This window comes from Neoarius graeffei, chromosome 7, assembly GCF_027579695.1.
Source record: "Neoarius graeffei isolate fNeoGra1 chromosome 7, fNeoGra1.pri, whole genome shotgun sequence".
NCBI lineage: Eukaryota > Metazoa > Chordata > Actinopteri > Siluriformes > Ariidae > Neoarius > Neoarius graeffei.
In genome coordinates, this window is record NC_083575.1 from 60,695,635 (window position 1) to 60,717,803 (window position 22,169).

Genomic DNA, 22,169 nt, shown 5'->3' on the forward strand with positions numbered 1-22,169 from the left:
TGTTCACAAACTTTCAAGCACCACTGTACATATATTATAGTCTGTGTTTCAGTTATTAATCATATATTTAAGAGTAATATAATAGTACCTTGGTTATGTATATATTAAATAATACATATTTTTTTCGCGGTCCAAATCCTGCACTCTGATTGGCTGGCGAGCGGGTCCGTATCCTACGGTATGGACCTCAGTTACGGACCCCAGTTACGGACCTCTGGCGACTCGCTCATTCACAACAACAACAAACATAGTTGCATTTTTTGTCAACATTTATCTTTTTTTTATAAGATTTATTTAAAAGATTATCAAAAATCTTATACATTTTTCCAGCATTTCTCAGGAGAAGAGAATTAATTTTACAGCATGGATAGTGATAACGACGGTGTTCACAGCAAAAGCGAGTTTTACTACCCTGAGGAAGAAGAAATAAAAGAAAACATTTCAGGAGAAAGATAAAAACCTGTAATTTGCTAATGCCAGGCAAAAACATGGCTGAATCCTGAATAACTCCTATTTGTATAAATAGGGAACTACATAGGCGGCAAAATGTATTTTTCCTGCCATGGAAGTGCACTTGTATACTGAGGAGGAAGCAATTTGCATTACAGCCATGAATGAGAATTCAAAATAGCATTAATTTTACAGCATGGATAGTGATAACGACAGTGTTCACAGCAAAAGCGAGTTTTACTACTCTGAGGAAGAAGAAATAAAAGAAAACATTTCAGGAGAAAGCTAAAAACCTGTAATTTGCTAATGCCAAGCAAAAACATGGCTGAATCCTGAATGACTCAATTTTGTATACAACCCCGATTCCAAAAAAGTTGGGACAAAGTACAAATTGTAAATAAAAACGGAATGCAATAATTTACAAATCTCAAAAACTGATATTGTATTCACAATAGAACATAGACAACATATCAAATGTCGAAAGTGAGATATTTTGAAATTTCATGCCAAATATTGGCTCATTTGAAATTTCATGACAGCAACACATCTCAAAAAAGTTGGGACAGGGGCAATAAGAGGCTGGAAAAGTTAAAGGTACAAAAAAGGAACAGCTGGAGGACCAAATTGCAACTCATTAGGTCAATTGGCAATAGGTCATTAACATGACTGGGTATAAAAAGAGCATCTTGGAGTGGCAACGGCTCTCGGAAGTAAAGATGGGAAGAGGATCACCAATCCCCCTAATTCTGTGCCGACAAATAGTGGAGCAATATCAGAAAGGAGTTTGACAGTGTAAAATTGCAAAGAGTTTGAACATATCATCATCTACAGTGCATATCATCATCAAAAGATTCAGAGAATCTGGAAGAATCTCTGTGCGTAAGGGTCAAGGCCGGAAAACCATACTGGGTGCCTGTGATCTTTGCGCCCTTACATGGTACTGCATCACATACAGGCATGCTTCTGTATTGGAAATCACAAAATGGGCTCAGGAATATTTCCAGAGAACATTATCTGTGAACACAATTCAACGTGCCATCCGCCATTGCCAGCTAAAACTCTATAGTTCAAAGAAGAAGCCGTACATGATCCAGAAGCGCAGATGTCTTCTCTGGGCCAAGGCTCATTTAAAATGGACTGTGGCAAAGTGGAAAACTGTTCTGTGGTCAGACGAATCAAAATTTGAAGTTCTTTATGGAAATCAGGGACGCCATGTCATTCGGACTAAAGAGGAGAAGGACGACCCAAGTTGTTATCAGCGCTCAGTTCAGAAGCCTGCATCTCTGATGGTATGGGGTTGCATTAGTGCGTGTGGCATGGGCAGCTTACACATCTGGAAAGACACCATCAATGCTGAAAGGTATATCCAGGTTCTAGAGCAACATATGCTCCCATCCAGACGACGTCTCTTTCAGGGAAGACCTTGCATTTTCCAACATGACAATGCCAAACCATATACTGCATCAATTACAGCATCATGGCTGCGTAGAAGAAGGGTCCGGGTACTGAACTGGCCAGCCTGCGGTCCAGATCTTTCACCCATAGAAAACATTTGGTGGATCATAAAACGGAAGATACAACAAAAAAGACCTAAGACAGTTGAGCAGCTAGAATCCTACATTAGACAAGAATGGGTTAATATTCCTATCCCTAAACTTGAGCAACTTGTCTCCTCAGTCCCCAGACGTTTACAGACTGTTGTAAAGAGAAAAGGGGATGTCTCACAGTGGTAAACATGGCCTTGTCCCAACTTTTTTGAGATGTGTTGTCATGAAATTTAAAATCACCTAATTTTTCTCATTAAAAGATACATTTTCTCAGTTTAAACATTTGATATGTCATCAATGTTCTATTCTGAATAAAATATAGAATTTTGAAACTTCCACATCATTGCATTCCGTTTTTATTTACAATTTGTACTTTGTCCCAACTTTTTTGGAATCGGGGTTTTACATAGGGGACTAGATAGGCGGCAAAATGTAGTTTTTTTCCTGCCATGGAAGTGCACTTGTATACCGAGCAGGAAGCAATTTGCATTACAGCCGTGAATGAGGATTCAAAATGGTGGCTCGCCTCGGCTTGGTTTTCCCTTTCGGGCGCTCTCGTTTTCTGTTAGAATTTGGTAAAGAAAAAAATAAATATATTATTTAGCAGCTTAAGGTCGGTCCGTATGGTGAAATACTGTGACCTCGGCCTTGAATAAGACCTTGGTCACGGTATTTCACGATACGGACCTCCCAGCTGGTAAATAACATATATTTATTGGACTGTTATTTGGTGACTGTGTAGATATCACTCTAGTGAACCATAAACATAGAGTGAAGATGATCTCATCTCATTATTATATAGCTTACAGGAATCTGCTTGTGGGTATTGTAAAGTTGCAGCACCTTCCTAAAGCTCATTTATATATAATCCATGAAAAATAAAAATGGTAGTCATATAAACATTTATATCTGATGACTTTGGGATTCTGCAGTGCAGAAAGAAAACACAGTTCATATTACACATATAAACCTATTTAAATGATTGTGAAGTAGGGTTGACATGAATTTAGACAAGAACATCCAAACGGATGTACTTTATCTTGACTTTGCAAAAGCATTTGATAGCGTGAACCATAAAATCCTTCTAGCTAAGCTACGCGCGTACGGGGTTTCCGGTCGTTTTTTATCGTGGCTGTAGGACTATCTAACAGGCCGAGTGCAACGGGTCGTACTTCAGGGTGCTTTTTCACAATGGGCTCCCGTCACGTCTGGGGTGCCCCAAGGGAGTCTGCTTGGACCTTTACTTTTCGTGATATTTATTAATGACTTACCAGATGTAATAAAGGCCGGCGTTCATTCTGCACTTAACGCCGATGACACAAAAATCTTCGCTGCTGTGAAATCTGCTGGAGATTGCGCGGTCATACAAGACAGTCTATCTAACTTGGACGACTGGTCGAGACGCAATAATATCCAGTTTAACACTTTAAAGTGCAAGGTATTAACAATCACACGAAAAAAGCAGCCTATCAACCACGTATATACTCTTAACGATGCTCCGCTCAAGCGCGTTATTGAAGAGAAAGATCTTGGTGTGATAGTTAATTGCAAACTGTCATGGGAAAACCACGTTCATGCTGTCGTTGCAAAAGCGAATAAACTGCTTGGGCTCCTAAAGCGCACCTGCCCGTTGTTAACGGACATGTCAGCTAGAAGGACACTCTATCTTGGATACGTCAAGTCACAACTCAATTTTGGGACCCAGGTTTGGTCGCCCAGCCAGTTCTATCTGATGGCCAAAATAGAGCGGGTGCAAAGGCGGGCCACGCGTTGGATTTTAAGATCTCGTGTAGGTGAGATGTCCTACAAGGACAGGCTTTTTAAGCTTGATCTTCTACCATTAGCGTATGATAGGGAACTGAAAGACCTTGTATTTTTTTACAAATGTTTGTACGGACATACCAATCTAAATGTACATAACTTTGTATCATTTGTGTCACATGGCCGTACAAGACAGAGCAACTCGCTAAATTTGAAGACTCCTTCCTGCAAAACGTCTACTTTTCAGGCTTCCTATTTTAATAGAATTGTCAAACTGTGGAACTCTACTTGTAACTATGCCCCTAAAATCTGTTTTTCTACTCCGACCTCTTTTCAAACCTACGTCAGGCAAACCTTGTTCCACCTTCTGGAAAACACTTTCGATGTCGATCGGCCGTGCACTTGGTCGTTTGTGAGATCGTGCCCTTGTCATCGTTAGAGTTTAATATCTGTATCATGTTAATTGTCCTTTTTTAGCTTACCTTGTGTTTATTCATTTATACATAGTTTTAATTATTTGGGCGGTGCCTCGCATGGGTACTTTCGGGTCCCGTTCGTGCCGACCCCTTTGGGTGGCTTTCTTGTCAGTTATTTATTTATTTATTTATTTTGCTCATTTATTTTTGTATTTTTGTAATTTGATGTGAGAAGTCATGCCCAATAAAGCAATAAGAAGAAAAAAAAAAGAAAAAACATTAAAATAACATTCTGAGGCAGATACAGGATGTGGACTTGCTTCATTCAACCTGAGAAATTGAGCGAGGATGCAGATCACACAATAAAAACTGAAGTAAAACATTGATAAAAGCTTTATTTTATGGTTCATTATGAAACAATGGCATTTTATTCATTTAGCATTTGAAGACATTATATATCTGTTTTACAAGTGGATGGTGTGTGTATTTTTTTTTATAATTTTCAACAAGCAGAAACATGTTCAGGGAAATTATGAAATGATGAGCCACTTAACTGACGTCAGGAAGTCTTCTTCTTGCTGTCCATTTACAAGTGACACCTATATAATATTCTACAGTGAAGAACATAATTTAAAGCTCTTTAGAAAACACAAGCAATCCCATTAAAGTTCTAAATGTGAGGATCAGACTCACACGCATTTCCTTGTAAAGGTAAGGTTGGCACTAAACCCCTCACACCTATGACTTTGGATCAAATTACATGCAACATGGATATACGTGAAGATTATCTACAGAGTGTCCAGTTTAGGGACATATAAACAGCTCACTTTGAGTCTGAAATAAGAATGAATCTCAGCTGACTATGGGCAAGAGGCAGGGAACACCATGGACAAGTCACCAGGTCATCACAGGGCTGACACAAACAACCATTCACACCTACAGTCAATTTAGAGTCACCAACTAACCTAACCTCTATGTCTTCAGTGGAAACCAGAGCAAACCCACGCAGACACAGGGAGAGCATGCAAACACCACACAGAAAGGCCCTCGTCAGCCACTGGACTTGAACCCAGGACCTTCCGGCTGTGAGGCGACAGTGCTAACCACTACACCACCATGCCACCTCCTCAATAATAATCAACATATTTTTAAAGAAATCACCTTTGACATTTTAGATATTATAAACCCTGTAAAATATTAAAAGTGTCTTATCCTTTGAAAAAAATTGAACAATTCATTTAACAATTAAAACAATTATTAAAGGCATACAAATATAAAAAAAGTTTGTTGATTGGGAAAATATATGTGTCCTGAATTAATAAAAATGTCGAGAAAAACTTGTCATGAAAGGGGACGATAAAGATAAGGTGAAGATGATTACTCAGAATATTATAGAGCTTTCAGGATTACTGCTACTGTACTGGTGCAACAACTTCCTGAAGGTGATTTATATTTGAACTCTATCCAATTTTAAGACAGTGTTTTTGCACATCAATAGCACATAGCATTTCTTATTGCTTGAGTGTTTTTGTTTTGGCAACCCAATCTCAATTAGTTTGCCAGTGCACAGAGGTCAACGCAGAAAAACAGGGTCGATATCACTTTTGAGTAGGCATAGAGATATCTGATCTGGCTTTGATAATGGATTTTAGAGTTAACCATGAAGGAATTGGCGGTAAATATTCCTGGATGTTCAGCAAAGTTTCCTGGTGAGCTGAGTGCAACTAATGAGATGGACTGGTATATATAGCACTCTGGGAGCCTCATTCAACAGATTACCCTCAATCAGCAACAGAGATACAACCTGAGAACCTGAGACCTAAAAAATCGGTACATTTTCTCTTTTTCTTAATGAGATTGAAACACCTTTTCAACTTATTCTAAGCTGCATTGGGAACGAAAAACACTATCTTGTGAAGCTTCTATTTGGATTGAAAATGAATACGAGATGGAACCTTCTAATACTATGATCATAAAGAGAGATGGAAGATGGACATGTTGAACTGAAATTGTTTGATTTGAATCACATTCGTAAAAATGTATTTATTTGTCCTTTTCTCTATAGTTGCACTGATCACCATCACCATCATCATGAAGGTTTGGATTGTGTGTGTGCTGCTGTGTGCTGCCTTTACACTGAGGACTGCTGCAGGTGAGACAGCAAGAAGTACTACAGAGAGTAACACACTTCAGTTGCTCTGGAACAGTGATGCAGTGAATTGTATTGTGACTCGTGTAGTGTTGTTGGTAATGTCACTGTTGTTTATGTTGTTTCTGTAGCTCAGCCTGAGCAGAATCAGAAACTTGCAGGTTAGTGACCATCAACAGTGAACAGTTTGGGATAAAACAAAATCCTCTAATAAATATTTTCTAGACTGTGTTACTATTATCATCATGTGAAAGATAAAGGTAGTTCCTGGTAGTTCCATACAAATAAATACACATTCATTCATTCATTCATTCATTCTTAAACTGGCTCTTTTCTCCAGAGGAAACTACTGAGCTGGTTGTTGATAAGTTGGTTGATGCAGGTCAGTATACTGGTATATTAGTTCTTGCTATAAGCATACCTGTGTTGCTTGGAAAACCATAAATAAGACTGTAATAATATATTATCATTTTTCTGCTGAAGATAAGGAGGAAGCGCTCAGACAACTACTTGCTGCTGAAGGTAACTGGAATAACCAAGTGAAAAAACTGCTCAATCAAACAGATTTTTTTAAATTGTAAATTCTATAAAACCAGTAGAAATACTGTATGCATGGAACAGAGATGTGTATTATTGTCCACAGATAAGTCAGGCTACTGTCGTCCTGGCTGGTTTAGACATGGAACACGCTGCTTTCTGTTTGTGAGGTCAAGTCAGTCCTGGAACAACGCTGAGGTAAATACCTGAACAACTATAACCAAAATCTTAAAATGCAGACGTTTACACCTTTGAAAGATGGTGGATGAAGGACAGAAAGTTAAAGGTGCAGTAGAATTAAAGTAAGAAAGAACTGATGAATAAATCTAGTTTTAAAAATGAAGCATTTGTTTATGACAAAGTCTGATTAGCTTCAGGGCTGTGCTGATTGGCTTCTTCTATCTTTCCAATTATGTCGTTAGACACAGTGTGTAGCTGAACAGGCAAGTTTGGCATCTGTACACAACCTGGATGAACATAGCTTCCTGCAGAATTTGCTTCAAGTCACGGGCATATCGTATGCTTGGCTTGGTGCCTTCAACATCCAGGTAATACACTTACAAATTACAATGATCACTGAAAGGCATCTGAATTAATCTAGAGAATTTACACGCCTGAAATGATAAAACGTTCCTTTATTAAAATGATATAAAAATGACCAAAAAGGCACTACTTAAGCCATTTATGTTGATGTCGGTTGTTTTTATGAGTATGTAATACATGTGATTTTGTATTTTGTAGGGAACATGGCGCTGGATTGACAGAACTAGGTTCTCCTACAGTAACTGGTACTCACTAAGCGGTGCATCCAGCTACCCGTGTGTTTTCATGAGGAACAATGGTAAAGTTTGTCCTCACTTGATTTACGTTGTTGACTGCTTTCATTCAGATTAAACATGGTTGTAATGTTTGTGCTTTCTCTTTTTCCAGCTGGCTGGTCTAACACTAACTGTGCAAATGGATATCCATTCTTCTGTTCTACTGACCCAAGCAAATGCTAAAGTACATGAATGAATACATGGATATAGGAAGATCAACAATCATTTGATTTCATTATCAGACACATAATTTTTTTATTTGTTTTGAGAACACTTGATTGATGAACACTATATTTTGCTGAATGAATAAAATAATCATTTTTCTACTTGAAGTAAGTGTGTAACACGGGCGATTGCTCTAAGACAACGAGGGAGGCTCAGCCTCCTCTAAAAATGATGAACATCGTGTAGGATGAATTGCGCTAGGCTTATGTTGTAGCCGACCTTATAACATTGCTATTTCAGATCCAGAATCATAGAAATATATGTGCTCAACCCACTACAGTGCGAAATCATTCCCTTATAACTTTAATGTGTGCGTTAGTTTTTCCCCCTCGTGACAGCGCGATGCAGCCCAGCCTCAGTGGACTTCAATGGCATTTGGGAGCTATGCACTTTTCAATCTCAAAATGCAAGATGGTTATTGGACAAATACTGCGAAAATGCCCACCCACGGAGTCTCACGGACTCCCAGCCTCAGTGGACTTCAATGGCATTTGGGAGCTATGTGCTTTTCAATCTCAAAATGCAAGACGGTTATTGGACAAATACTGAGAAAATGCCCGCCTACGGACTCCCAGCCTCACATGGGAGGGACATGGCAGTTTCCGCGAGGAGACTGGTGATTGGTGAAAGCGGCCGGATATTTTCTTTGATTGACAGCTCGTTTCAAATATAGACAGGCAGCGGTGAATTTCAGTTCAGTCCCATGCGGATTCGCAAGTGCTGTGGTGTATTGTAAGAGATCAGCTTACATTTCGATTTCATTCATTACATACAGTTTCTACCAGCTTTTTTAGTTTGTATATATTTTCATTGTAAATAAAGTGTAAATATAGTGTTGTCAAGTTTGCTATCTTAGTTCCAGAAATTTCGTTTATTTGAGTGACTGAACTTGAACTTGAGGGGGCTAGTCAGCTAGCAAGAAAGCTGCGCACGGATGCCAAGCATTGCTGATTTAATTTTGGCGAAGCCATTTGCCAGTTTTCCTTTCAAGGAAAAAATTAAAATTAAAGAGCAGAGTAGACCAACACCTCAAATTGACTTGGTGAAAAAGGTAGGGAATAATACTCGTTCCTTTCAGCTCTCCTGGTACGAGAAAGTGAATTGACTAACAGCAAGTGACCCACATCAACAACAGTAAATAGGCTACTTTAGTAATATGTCATGGATGGACCAAAAATATAGAATCTATTTAAAATGTTTATGCTGAGTATATTATATTGATATATATTTTTCTGGATATGAATTAAACACAGCTACAATTTGGAAAACATTTTTAAACAAAAACACAGCCGAGAACATTTCACACTACAGACCTGGATTAAAAGTGACGGGTTATCAAAACTGTCAATAAAACCTTTCTCAGTCAAAATAAGTAAAATATAGGGAAAGTGTCATTGAATGAAATGTGTGGCACCCAGCTCTACTGCTGAGGTTCCTGACAAAGAGCTGCTTTCAATAATGATTAATTTTTAAACAATATGCCAAAATTTTAAAATATAAAATGTTAAAATATACCCCTCCCCCCCAACACCACCATCATGTATATTGGACAGTAGGCTAATGGGCCAAAAGAACCTGTTATTTCACAGTTTGTGACACTGCCAACAATCAGCCAGATCAGAGGCAAGAGTATGGGCAAAATTGATGTTTTTTCTTTTAAAATCTGGAAATATCGTAACCGACCAGCCTCCCCTGTTTGAAAGACTACCAGCCGCCACTGATGTGTAATGCTCATTTTGTGTGAAATGAAAAGTGCGCTGAATGAGACTTTTGTTCCCACATGAGAAGGATTTTATGGCTAAAATTATATGTCACATGAAAACTTTAGGAGGTAAAATAAATAACGCTAGACATGCAAGATAGAATTAGACAGTGTAGGGAAACTAAACACAGGATAAACGTAACTGCACCAGTTACCCGGTATTGATTTTACCAAGCAGTAAATCAGAAACAGTTGCCAGGTTATTTCAGACTCATTTCATTTTTTCTTCCTGCAACCTGTTCACTGCCCCCACTTGAGACTTAACATTCCTGATAGTAGTCAACAGCAGCATTCATAGAATACAGAAATTCAACCAAGAATGTTCAATGGCATCAAAAATGTATATTATGCTGATTGTGATCTTTCTAAATGCTGGGTTTCCATGCACTAAATACAGACATTTCAAATATATGAATAATTAGAAGAAAGTGGTTAAGTTGATTGCACTTTGAAAACAAACAAATGACAACCATAATGCATTAGTGGTGACAAATTAAAATAAAAACCAACATAAAGTGCCTTACTAAGGTGTTGGGCCACCATGAGCCACCACAACAGCATCAGTGCGCCTTGCCTTAGATTTGACAAGTCTCTGGAATTGTACTGGAGAGATGAACACCATTCATCCTAAAGATATTCTCTCAGTTTGTGTCTTCATTCTGGTGATGGTGACATCAGTCCTAAATCTCCTCTAGGTGATCAGTTGGGATGAGAAGTGGAGACTGTGTAGATATCACTCAGTCACACCATAAATATAGAGTGAAGATCATCATTGAAACTATTACACAGCTTAAAGGAACCTGCTTGTGGGTATTGTAAAGTTGCAGCACCTTCCTAAAGCTCATTTATATATAATCCATTAAAAATAAAAATGGTAGTCATATAAACATTTATATCTGATGACTTTGACTTTGGGATTCTGCAGTGCAGAAAGAAAGCAGTTCATATTACACATATAAACCTATTTAAAATGATTGTGAAGTAGGGTTGACATTAAACTAACATTCTGAGGCAGATACAGGATGTGGACTTACTTCATTCAACCTGAGAAATTCAGCAAGGATGCAGATCACACAATAAAAAGTGATGGCGCCGCGGACGGTTGCCTCCGTACTTCGCTCTCTCGTACTTTCTACATTTTTGTGTATTTGTTGTGTTTCTTGCGTTTCTTCGCTTGTCACATACTCTAGAGAAGAACTCATAAACATTGGATTAACCACCAGTAAAATTCTTTCATCGGCTTTCATCAATCCGGAAAGTTTTTCAGAGTTACTTGTCGGGGGAGCAGCAGCTCTCTATGGATTACGCCGAGGACGCCGGAGACACCGGGGGAAGCGAGCCGGCGCGCTCGTCAGACAGAAGCAGCGGGGGTTTCGCACTGCGCTCCCGTCTATTCACCTGGCTAACGTCCACTCTCTGGCCAATAAGATGGACGAACTGCTGCTCCTCAACACAATCAACACAGATTTTAACAGATCTGCTGCCTTGTGCTTCACTGAAACCTGGCTCGGTGAGCACATCCCAGACTCTTCTCTCCACCTGCCTGGATTTCACCTGCACCCAGCGGACCGCGAAACGGAGCTCACGGGGGAAACGAGGGGAGGCGGAATCTGCTTTTATATTAACGAAGGTTGGTGTACTGATGTCACAGTTCTAAATAAATCATGCAGTCCTCATCTGGAGACATTATTCATAAACTGCAAACCGTTTTATGCTCCGCGAGAGTTTTCCTCGTTTATTCTGGTTGGAGTTTACATCCCCCCTCAGGCGTGTGTCAATGAGGCGTTGCAACACCTGGCTGACTAGATAAACAACGTGGAGAAAAAACACCCGGACTCTTTGCTCATTGTTTTGGGGGACTTTAACAGAGCAAACCTCAGCCACGAATTGCCAAAATATAAACAGCACATTAAGTGTCCCACCAGGGACACTAACACTCTGGACCACTGTTACACTGTTTTAAAGGACTCATACCACTCTGTCCCCCGTGCAGCCTTGGGACTATCTGATCACTGTATGGTTCATCTTATCCTGACCTACAGGCAGAAGCTGAAATCTGCTAAGCCTGTAGTTAAGACGGTGAGGAGATGGTCTGATGAGGCCAAAGTGGAACTACAAGCCTGCTTTGACTGCACTGATTGGAGTATTTTTGAGGCTGCAGCTTCAGACCTTCATGAACTGACTGATACTGTGACATCTTACATCAGTTTTTGTGAGGATATGTGTGTGCCGACCAAGACCTTCCGCACATACAATAACAACAAACCCTGGTTCAACGCAAAACTCAGACAGCTTTGCCAGGCCAAGGAGGAGGCCTACAGAAGTGGGGACAGAGTCCTGTACAAACAGGCCAGAAACACACTGATGAAAGAGATGAAATCAGCTAAGAGGAGCTACGCTGAAAGGATCAAAAACAGCCTTTCAGCCAACGATCTGGCATCAGTGTGGACAGGCCTGAAGAATATCACTAACTACAGGAGACCATCCCCCAACACTGCAATGAACCATCAACTGGCTGACGAGTTGAATGTGTTCTACTCCAGATTCGACAAATTCACACCTCTCCCCCCTCAGACATTAAAGACCCATTCACACCCCCTGCTATTCTGCCTCCTCTCGCCTCTGACCCCACACCAGCACTCAAGATCTGTGAAGAGGATGTGTGTCAGCTTTTTCGCAGACAGAAGATCAGGAAGGCACCTGGCCCAGATGGTGTGTCACCCTCCTGTCTGAAGGTCTGTGCTGATCAGCTGGCTCCCATCTTCACCCAGATCTTCAATAGATCCCTGGAGCTGTGTGAAGTCCCCTCATGCTTCAAATGCTCCACAATAATCCCGGTTCCCAAGAAAACCACCATCACAGGACTGAATGACTACAGGCCTGTAGCTCTCACATCTGTAGTCATGAAGTCCTTCGAGAGACACCTGAAGGACATCACAGACCCCCTGCTGGACCCCCTGCAGTTTGCCTACCGGGCAAACAGGTCAGCGGATGATGCAATCAATATGGGACTGCACTACATTCTGCAACACCTTGACTCTTCAGGGACGTACGCCAGGATTCTGTTCGTGGACTTCAGTTCGGCATTCAACACCATTGTTCCAGACATCCTCCACACCAAGCTCACCCAGCTCACTGTGCCCTCCTCCACCTGTCAGTGGATTACAAACTTCCTGACTGACAGGAAGCAGCAGGTGAGGATGGAGAGCATCATATCCAGCACTCGGACTGTCAGCACTGGTGCCCCCCAAGGGTGTGTGCTCTCCCCATTGCTCTTCTCCCTTTATACCAACGACTGCACCTCAAGAGACCCGTCTGTTAAACTCCTGAAATTTGCAGACGATACAACGGTCATCGGCCTCATCCGGGACGGTGACGAGTCTGCATACAGACGGGAGGTTGAACGGCTGGTCTGGTGGTGCGGTCAGAACAATCTGGAGCTGAACATGCTCAAAACTATGGAGATGACAGTGGACTTTAGGAGGAGCCCCCCCACTCTGCTGCCCATCACCATCACCAACAACACTGTGACTGCCGTTGAAAGCTTCAGGTTTCTGGGTTCCACAATCTCTCAGGACTTGAAGTGGGAGACAAACACAGTCACTATCATCAAAAAGGCTCAGCAGAGATTGTACTTTCTGCGCCAGCTCAGGAAACTCAACCTGCCTAAGGAGCTGCTGACACAATTCTACTCTGCCATCATTCAGTCTGTTCTTTGCTCTTCCATCACTGTTTAGTTTGGATCAGTCACCAAACAGGAGAAGAACAGACTGCAACGGACAATAAGGTCTGCAGAGAAAATTACTGGCGTCAGTCTGCCCTCCATCCAAGACTTATACTTGTCCAGAGTCAGGAAATGGGCAGGTAACATCTCTGCGGACCCATCACACCCTGGTCACAATCTGTTTAATCTTCTCCCCTCAGGGAGGCGATATAGATCACTGTATAGACCCCTTTCACTGACGTCACCCGAAACCGGAAGTAAACAGACCCTGCGCCATTTTGGAAGACCAACAAACTCGTGATAAGGGGATAATAACGGCAGCGGTATGTGAACCCACGAGAATAAAGTGGAGTGGCAAACAACTTAAACAAACAAATCTGAGCTGTTTTATTTATGATTTATTGGCCCAACAGTAGACTTGAAAGAAACCTGTGTGAGACTTGGCAAAAAACTGTGGATATAATGGATAAGTCTGTGCATGATCTGCGGACACTTTGAGGTAAGCAAACGCAAGAAATTCAGATTTAAAACATGCTAAATTGGCCCCAAGTTGATAACTGTATGAGGAGCAAGCCTCCCAGACTTCTACAATTTAATAATAATAATAATAATAATAATTTAGGATGGTTTGGGGCTTGCTTGCTGCTGCCAGGTTGGTTGTTGAGTAGCCTGACTGTTGTTGTTTTTTTTTTTCTTGCGTGTGGTATCATTGTTGATGCGAGGTTTTTTTTTGAACATGCCAATGCGGACACGATTTCCCCTGATGAGTTATGACTTCAGACGCAATGCGTGTGGAGGTGTGGAGTCCGCGTGATATGTGCGTAAGATAGGCTTCTCATGTGTTTGGAGATCCGCGCTCCGAGACAAGCGCAAGCACACACACCCCCAAGGGAAAAAAAGGGGCCCCCCCGAAAATATCGGCATAGTTCGAACACTGAGTGTAGGCACTGGGTGTAAACAACAAATAGTTTACAATGTCTGGGTAGCAAACAGATGGCAGAATTGGTGTCAGGTCCTCCTTATGTTTCCATTCTCCCTTGCCCCGAGTCTTATCATATGGGTCAAACCCATCAATCACAGCCAGTTTCTCCACATACCGTGCCCTTTCTGCAACTGGTAATGCACTCACATAACCAGAATTATCATCCATCGTGTCACTTTACTCTCGCTCGTACTTTGTTTTATATTGTGAGTGCATGTACTTGGTCTTCCAATATGGCGCCTAACAAAATCTCGCGGCGCGGTGACGTCATGTGAAAGGGGTCTATACAAAAACAACCAGACACAAGAACAGTTTCTTCCCTCAGGCTGTCTCTGTGTTGAACAGCTAAAATCCAGATTCATATATCAGTAATATCACTTGCAAAATATCTGCACACTCATACTGTCATTCTGTGCTCACTGTTACTTATATTTATACTTATTTAAATTTACTGTTCATCTTTGCACTATGCACCATATTGCACCAAAAGGGAAATCCTTTCTGTGATGAACAGCTAAAATCCAGATTCATATACGGTATCAGTAATATCACTCGTAAAATATCTGAACACTTACACCGTCATTCTGTGCACACTGTATACTTTATATTTATTTAACTATTCCATACTTGACTTACCTGCATTACTTTGCACTATGCACGTATTTTGTTGTTGTTGTTTGCTTGTTTGTTTGTTTTGCGTATACGCTTTTTTTTATCTGTTTTGTACTATGAGAGCTAAGTGAACCGGAGTCAAATTCCTCGTGTGTGTCCACATACCTGGCAATAAAAGTGTTTCTGATTCTGAAGTAAAACATTGATAAAAGCTTTATTTTATGGTTCATTCCAAAACAATGGCCTTTCATCCATTTAGCATTTGAAGACAAGTGAAGACATTATATATCTGTTTTACAAGTGGATGACGTGTGCATTTTTTGGAATTTTCAACAAACAGAAACATGTTCAGGGAAATTATGAAATGATGAGCCACTTAACTGACGTCAGGAAGTCTTCTTCTTGCTGTCCATTTACAAGTGACACCTATATAATATTCTACAATGAAGAACATAATTTAAAGCTCGTTAGAAAACACAAGCAATCCCATTAAATTTCTAAATGTGGGGATCAGACTCACATGCATTTCCTTTTAAAGGTAAGGTTGGCACTAAACCCCTCACGCCTATGACGTTGGATCAAATTACATGCAACATGGATATACATGAAGATTATCTACAGAGTGTCCAGTTTAGGGACATATAAACAGCTCACTTTGAGTCTGAAATAAGAATGAGTTCATTCGGTTTGATGAAAATCTTTGTGAATCAACTTAACAGGAAATAATTTTCATGGATGTTCCATATTATTATGTAGACCACACTGGCATTGATTATTTTCCTCGAACAACAGTTGGTCGCTGTTGGATCATGAAACATTTTTTCTATCAATAATATCATCCATCCATCCATTATCCGTAGCCGCTTATCGTGTAAAGGGTCGCAGACAAGTTGCAGCCCATCTCAGCTAACTATGGGCAAGAGGCAGGGAACACCATGGACAAGTCACCAGGTCATCACAGGGCTGACACAAACAACCATTCACACCTACAGTCAACTTAGAGTCACCAACTAACCTAACCTCTATGTCTTCAGTGGAAACCAGAGCAAACCCACGCAGACACAGGGAGAGCATGCAAACTTCACACAGAAAGGCCCTCGTCGGCCATTGGACTTGAACCCAGGACCTTCCGGCTGTGAGGCGACAGTGCTAACCACTACACCACCATGCCACCCCCTCAATAATAATCAACCTATTTTTAAAGAAATCACCTTTGACATTTTAGATATTATAAACCCTGTAAAATATTAAAAGTGTCTTATCCTTTGAAAAAAATTGAACAATTCATTTAACAATTAAAACAAATTATTAAAGGCATACAAATATAAAAAAAGTTTGTTTATTGGGAATATATTTGTGTCCTGAATTAATAACAATGTCGAGAAAAACTTGTCATGAAAGGGAACAGTAAAGATAAGGTGAAGATGATTACTCAGAATATTATAGAGCTTCCAGGATTACTGCTACTGTACTGGTGCAACAACTTCCTGAAGGTGATTTATGTTTGAACTCTATCCAATTTTAAGACAGTGTTATTGCACATCAATAGCAAATAGCATTTCTTATCATTTGAGTGTTTTTTTTGGCGACGCAATCTCAATTAGTTCGCCAGTGCACAGAGGTCAACGCAGAAAAACAGGGTCGATATCACTTTTGAGTAGGCATAGAGATATCTGATCTGGCTTTGGTAATGGATTTTACAGTTAACCATGAAGGAATTGGCGGTAAATATTCCAGGATGTTCAGCAAAGTTTCCTGGTGAGCGGAGTGCAACTAATGAGATGGACTGGTATATATAGCACTCTGGGAGCTTCATTCAACAGATTACCCTCAATCAGCCACAGAGATACAACCTGAGAACCTGAGACCTAAAAAATCGGTACATTTTCTCTTTTTCTTAATGAGATTGAAACACATTTTCAACTCATTCTAAGCTGCATTGGGAACTAAAAACACTATCTTGTGAAGCTTCTGTTTGGATTGAAAATGAATACGAGATGGAACCTTCTAATACTATGATCATAAAGAGAGATGGAAGATGGACATGTTGAACTGAAATTGTTTGATTTGAATCACATTCGTAAAAATGTATTTATTTGTCCTTTTCTCTATAGTTACACTGATCACCATCACCATCATCATGAAGGTTTGGATCGTGTGTGTGCTGCTGTGTGCTGCCTTTACACTGAGGACTGCTGCAGGTGAGACAGCAAGAAGTACTACAGAGAGTAACACACTTCAGCTGCTCTGGAACAGTGATGCAGTGAATTGTATTGTGACTCGTGTAGTGTTGTTGGTAATGTTACTGGTGTTTATGTTGTTTCTGTAGCTGCAGCAAATGAGACTCAGCCTGAGCAGAATCAGAAACTTCCAGGTAAGTGAACATTAACAGTGAACAGTTTGGGATAAAACAAAATCCTCTAATAAATATTTTCTAGACTGTGTTACTATTATCATCATGTTAAAGATAAAGGTAGTTCCTGGTAGTTCCATACAAATAAATACTCATTCATTCATTCATTCATTCATTCATTCTTATTTCTCCAGAGGAACCTACTGAGCTGGTTGTTGATAAGTTGGTTGATGCAGGTCAGTATACTGGTATATTAGTTCTTGCTATAAGCACACCTGTGTTGCTTTGAAAACCATAAATAAGACTGTAATAATATTATCATTTTTCTGCTGAAGATAAGGAGGAAGCGCTCAGACAACTACTTGCTGCTGAAGGTAACTGGAATAACCAAGTGAAAAAACTACTCAATCAAACAGATTTTTAAAAATTGTAAATTCTCTAAAACCATTAGATATACTGTATGCATGGAACAGAGATGTGTATTATTGTCCACAGATAAGTCAGGCTACTGTCGTCCTGGCTGGTTTAGACATGGAACACGCTGCTTTCTGTTTGTGAGGTCAAGTCAGTCCTGGAACAACGCTGAGGTAAATACCTGAACAACTATAACCAAAATCTTAAAATGCAGAAGTTTACACCTTTGAAAGATAGTGGATGAAGGACAGAAAGTTAAATGTGCAGTAGAATTAAAGTAAGAAAGAACTGATGAATAAACCTAGTTTTAAAAATGAAGCATTTGTTTATGACAAAGTCTGATTAGCTTCAGGGCTGTGCTGATTGTCTTCTTCTATCTTTCCAATTATGTCGTTAGACACACTGTGTAGCTGAACAGGCAAGTTTGGCATCTGTACACGACCTGGGTGAATATAGCTTCCTGCAGAATTTGCTTCGACTTACAAGCACGTCAAACGCTTGGCTTGGTGCCTTCAACATCCAGGTGATACACTTACAAATTACAATGATCACTGAAAGGCATCTGAATTAATCTAGAGAATTTACACGCCTGAAATGATAAAATGTTCCTTTATTAAAATGATATAAAAATGACCAAAAAGGCTCTAGTTAAGCCATTTATGTTGATGTCAGTTGTTTTTATGAGTGTGTAATACATGTGATTTTGTATTTTGTAGGGAACATGGCGCTGGATTGACAGAACTCAGTTCTCCTACAGTAACTGGTACTCACTAAGCGGTGCATCCAGCTACCCGTGTGTTATCATGTGGAACAATGGTAAAGTTTGTCCTCACTTGATTCACGTTGTTGACTGCTTTCATTCAGATTAAACATGGCTGTAATGTTTGTGCTTTCTCTTTTCCAGCTGGCTGGTCTAACACTAACTGTGCATATATATATCCATTCTTCTGTTCTACTGACCCAAGCAAATGCTAAAGTACATTAATGAGTACATGGATATAGGAAGATCAACAATCATTTGATTTCATTATCATACACATAATTTTTTTATTTGTTTTGGGAACACTTGATTGATGAACACTATATGTTGCTGAATGAATAAAATAACCATTTTCCTACTTGAAGTAACTGTGTAATACCCATTTTGTGTGAAATGAAAAGTGCGCTGAATGAGTCTTTTGTTCCCACATGAGAAGGATTTTATGGCTAAAATTATATTTCACATGAAAACTTTAGGAGGTAAAATAAATAACGCTAGACATGCAAGATAGAATTAGACAGTGTGGGGAAACTAACACAGGATAAACGTAACTGCACCAGTTACCCGGTATTGATTTTACCAAGCAGTAAATCAGAAACAGTTGCCAGGTTATTTCAGACTCATTTCATTTTTTCTTCCTGCAACCTGATCACTGCCCCCACTTGAGACTTAATATTCCTGATAGTAGTCAACAGCAGCATTCATAGAATACAGAAATTCAACCTACAATGTTCGGTGGCATCAAAAATGTATATTATGCTGATTGTGATCTTTCTAAATGCTGGGTTTCCATGCACTAAATACAGACATTTCAAATATATGAATAATTAGAAGAAAGTGGTTAAGTTGATTGCACTTTGAAAACAAACAAATGACAACCGTAATGCATGAGTGGTGACAAATTAAAATAAACACCAACATAAAGTGCCTTACTAAGGTGTTGGGCCACCATGAGCCACCACAACAGCGTCAGTGTGCCTTGCCTTAGATTTGACAAGTCTCTGGAATTGTACTGGAGAGATGAACACCATTCATCCTAAAGATATTCTCTCAGTTTGTGTCTTCATTCTGGTGATGGTGACATCAGTCCTAAATCTCCTCTAAGTGATCAATTGGGATGAGAAGTGGAGACTGTGTAGATATCACTCAATCCAACCATAAATATAGAGTGAAGATCATCATTGAAACTATTATACAGCTTAAAGGAACCTGCTTGTGGGTACTGTAAAGTTGCAGCACCTTCCTAAAGCTCATTTATATATAATCCATTAAAAATAAAAATGGTAGTCATATAAACATTTATATCTGATGACTTTGACTTTGGGATTCTGCAGTGCAGACAGAAAACACAGTTCATATTACACATATAAACCTATTTAAAATGATTGTGAAGTAGGGTTGACATTAAACTAACATTCTGAGGCAGATACAGGATGTGGACTTACTTCATTCAACCTGAGAAATTCAGCAAGGATGCAGATCACACAATAAAAACTGAAGTAAAACATTGATAAAAGCTTTATTTTATGGTTCATTCTGAAACAATGGCCTTTTATCCATTTAGCATTTGACGACAAGTGAAGACATTATATATCTGTTTTACAAGTGGATGATGTGTGCATTTTTTGGAATTTTCAACAAGCAGAAACATGTTCAGGGAAATTATGAAATGATGAGCCACTTAACTGACGTCAGGAAGTCTTCTTCTTGCTGTCCATTTACAAGTGACACCTATATAATATTCTACAGTGAAGAACATAATTTAAAGTTCGTTAGTAAACACAAGCAATCCCATTAAATTTCTAAATGTAGGGACCAGACTCACATGCATTTCCTTTTAAAGGTAAGGTTGGCACTAAACCCCTCACGCCTATGACTTTGGATCAAATTACATGCAACATGAATATACATGAAGATTATCTACAGAGTGTCCAGTTTAGGGACATATAAACAGCTCACTTTGAGTCTGAAATAAGAATGAGTTCATTCAGTTTGATGAAAATCTTTGTGAATCAACTTAACAGGAAATCATTTTCATGGATGTTCCATATTATTATGTAGACCACACTGGCATTGATTATTTTCCTCGAACAACAATTGGTTGCTGGTGGATCATGAAACATTTTTTCTATCAATAATATCATCCATCCATCCATTATCTGTAGCCGCTTATCCTGTACAGGGTCGCAGACAAGTTGCAGCCCATCTCAGCTGACTATGGGCAAGAGGCAGGGAACACCATGGACAAGTCACCAGGTCATCACAGGCAGAGCCGGCCCGTGGCATAGGCAATATAGGCAAATGCTAAGGGCGCTGCGTCCATCCAGGGGCGCAGAAACGGGGGGAGAAAAATTATGACTTCCACTATTCTGAAAATGAGTCAACATTATAATGTCTTAGCCTAATTTAATTGTACTGCAAAGCATGTAGTCAGGGTGCGATTTGTCAAAAAAAGCGGGGTGGGGTGGGGTGGGGTGTGGTGGTGGTTGTTAATCATGAAACAATAAGCGCTCAAGTGCGCATCCGCGGCTATTCTCTGTTTTGGCCATGTAATAGCCTAAGTGTTGTTGGCTAAAGAGTGTTTTTGCATAACGTAGATAACTGACATAGATCTGTTGCTTGTTTTGAATATGGCTGCACTTGGAGCAGTCTGTCGGTGTCGTTGAGCAGTCTGGGCTGAAGTAAAGGTCTTTTATGCACCGAACACGTTTTGCAGTGAGATATTCCAATGGTGCCTGGCACGTTTTTTTTTTTAAATAAAACAAAGTTGCTTTGTTGATCTGTGTTCTCATTAAAATGACAGTTTAGCAGCTCATTCAAGCAACCATGTTGCGAAGAGCTTCCTGGAGGAAAATATAATAAACGCGTTGAAAATAAGAAACAATCTCAGTGCGTCAAGACTGCAGGGAAATGAAACAAGCACTCAGATGTGTTCTCTTTGCAGCGCCGGCAATTGCCTAGAGCGCAAAGTGTGCCCAGGGGTGCCAAGGGTGACCAAAACCCCACCAAAAAGGAGGGATGGAGTTATTGAATGGAGATGTTACCAAGTGCATCAGCGGTGTACAGTGTTTTCAACCACTGTGCTGCCGAAGTCTAGTACCGCGGAACGCTAGTGTGCCGTGAGAGATCACCAAGTGTACCGTGGAAAATTATAGAATGACTGTATATTGTAAATATTGGCAACAGCGTTTTAGTTTCAGTCAACATTTTCTATTGGTGATGTGCCTTGAGATCTTTTCATTGAAAAAAGTGCGCCCTGGCTCATGAAAGGTTGAAAACCTTTTTTACAACACCTCTGATGCGGCTGGGCATGTAGAAATACGCGCTCCTTACCTCTGCTGTTACACTACCTGTGACAGTAGCTTCTGCTGAAAGAAGCTTTTCAAAATTAAAACTGCTGAAGACATACTTAAGGTCAACAATGAGTCAAGAACGTCTGAATGGGCTTGCTCTGATGAGCATCAACCAAGAGATCTCAAGAGAAATATCATTTGATGATATTATCAAGGAATTTGCCATTAGGAAGACCAGACGAGTCCCATTGTAATGTTACTTCAATAACAAAGTACCCATAAAGCACTTTTGTTTGAAAATACAGCCCATTGATGTCCTAACAGGGTGCTTAAGTTTGCACAATTTAGAATTGTAGAATTTTTTAT

The 22,169-nt window shown here is 39.9% G+C and overlaps 2 protein-coding genes across 2 annotated transcripts; both read left to right on the top strand.

Annotated features, from left to right (window-relative positions):
* Positions 1 to 5,834: 5,834 nt before the first annotated feature.
* Positions 5,835 to 7,861, top strand: LOC132888878 (ladderlectin-like). The gene is made up of 8 exons (XM_060924973.1): positions 5,835 to 5,883; positions 6,455 to 6,484; positions 6,664 to 6,705; positions 6,807 to 6,845; positions 6,967 to 7,058; positions 7,283 to 7,408; positions 7,602 to 7,701; positions 7,791 to 7,861. The coding sequence occupies exons 1-8, from the start codon at positions 5,835 to 5,837 to the stop codon at positions 7,859 to 7,861; spliced, it is 549 nt and encodes a 182-aa protein (XP_060780956.1).
* An 8,831-nt stretch (positions 7,862 to 16,692) lies between these two features.
* On the top strand, positions 16,693 to 18,725 carry LOC132888879 (ladderlectin-like). The gene is made up of 9 exons (XM_060924975.1): positions 16,693 to 16,741; positions 17,098 to 17,184; positions 17,313 to 17,357; positions 17,531 to 17,572; positions 17,672 to 17,710; positions 17,832 to 17,923; positions 18,148 to 18,273; positions 18,467 to 18,566; positions 18,655 to 18,725. Exons 1-9 carry the CDS (start codon positions 16,693 to 16,695, stop codon positions 18,723 to 18,725), a joined length of 651 nt encoding a protein of 216 aa, XP_060780958.1.
* Positions 18,726 to 22,169: the final 3,444 nt, after the last annotated feature.

Coding starts and splice junctions, on each gene's coding strand:
- LOC132888879 (XM_060924975.1), top strand. CDS start 16,693: ATGAAGGAATTGGCGGTAAATATTCCAGGATGTTCAGCAAAGTTTCCT. Junction 16,742..17,097: donor ATGTTCAGCAAAGTTTCCTG/GTGAGCGGAGTG, acceptor TTTTCTCTATAG/TTACACTGATCACCATCACC. Junction 17,924..18,147: donor AGTCCTGGAACAACGCTGAG/GTAAATACCTGA, acceptor TTATGTCGTTAG/ACACACTGTGTAGCTGAACA.
- LOC132888878 (XM_060924973.1), top strand. CDS start 5,835: ATGAAGGAATTGGCGGTAAATATTCCTGGATGTTCAGCAAAGTTTCCT. Junction 6,846..6,966: donor ACAACTACTTGCTGCTGAAG/GTAACTGGAATA, acceptor TATTGTCCACAG/ATAAGTCAGGCTACTGTCGT. Junction 7,702..7,790: donor TGTTTTCATGAGGAACAATG/GTAAAGTTTGTC, acceptor CTCTTTTTCCAG/CTGGCTGGTCTAACACTAAC.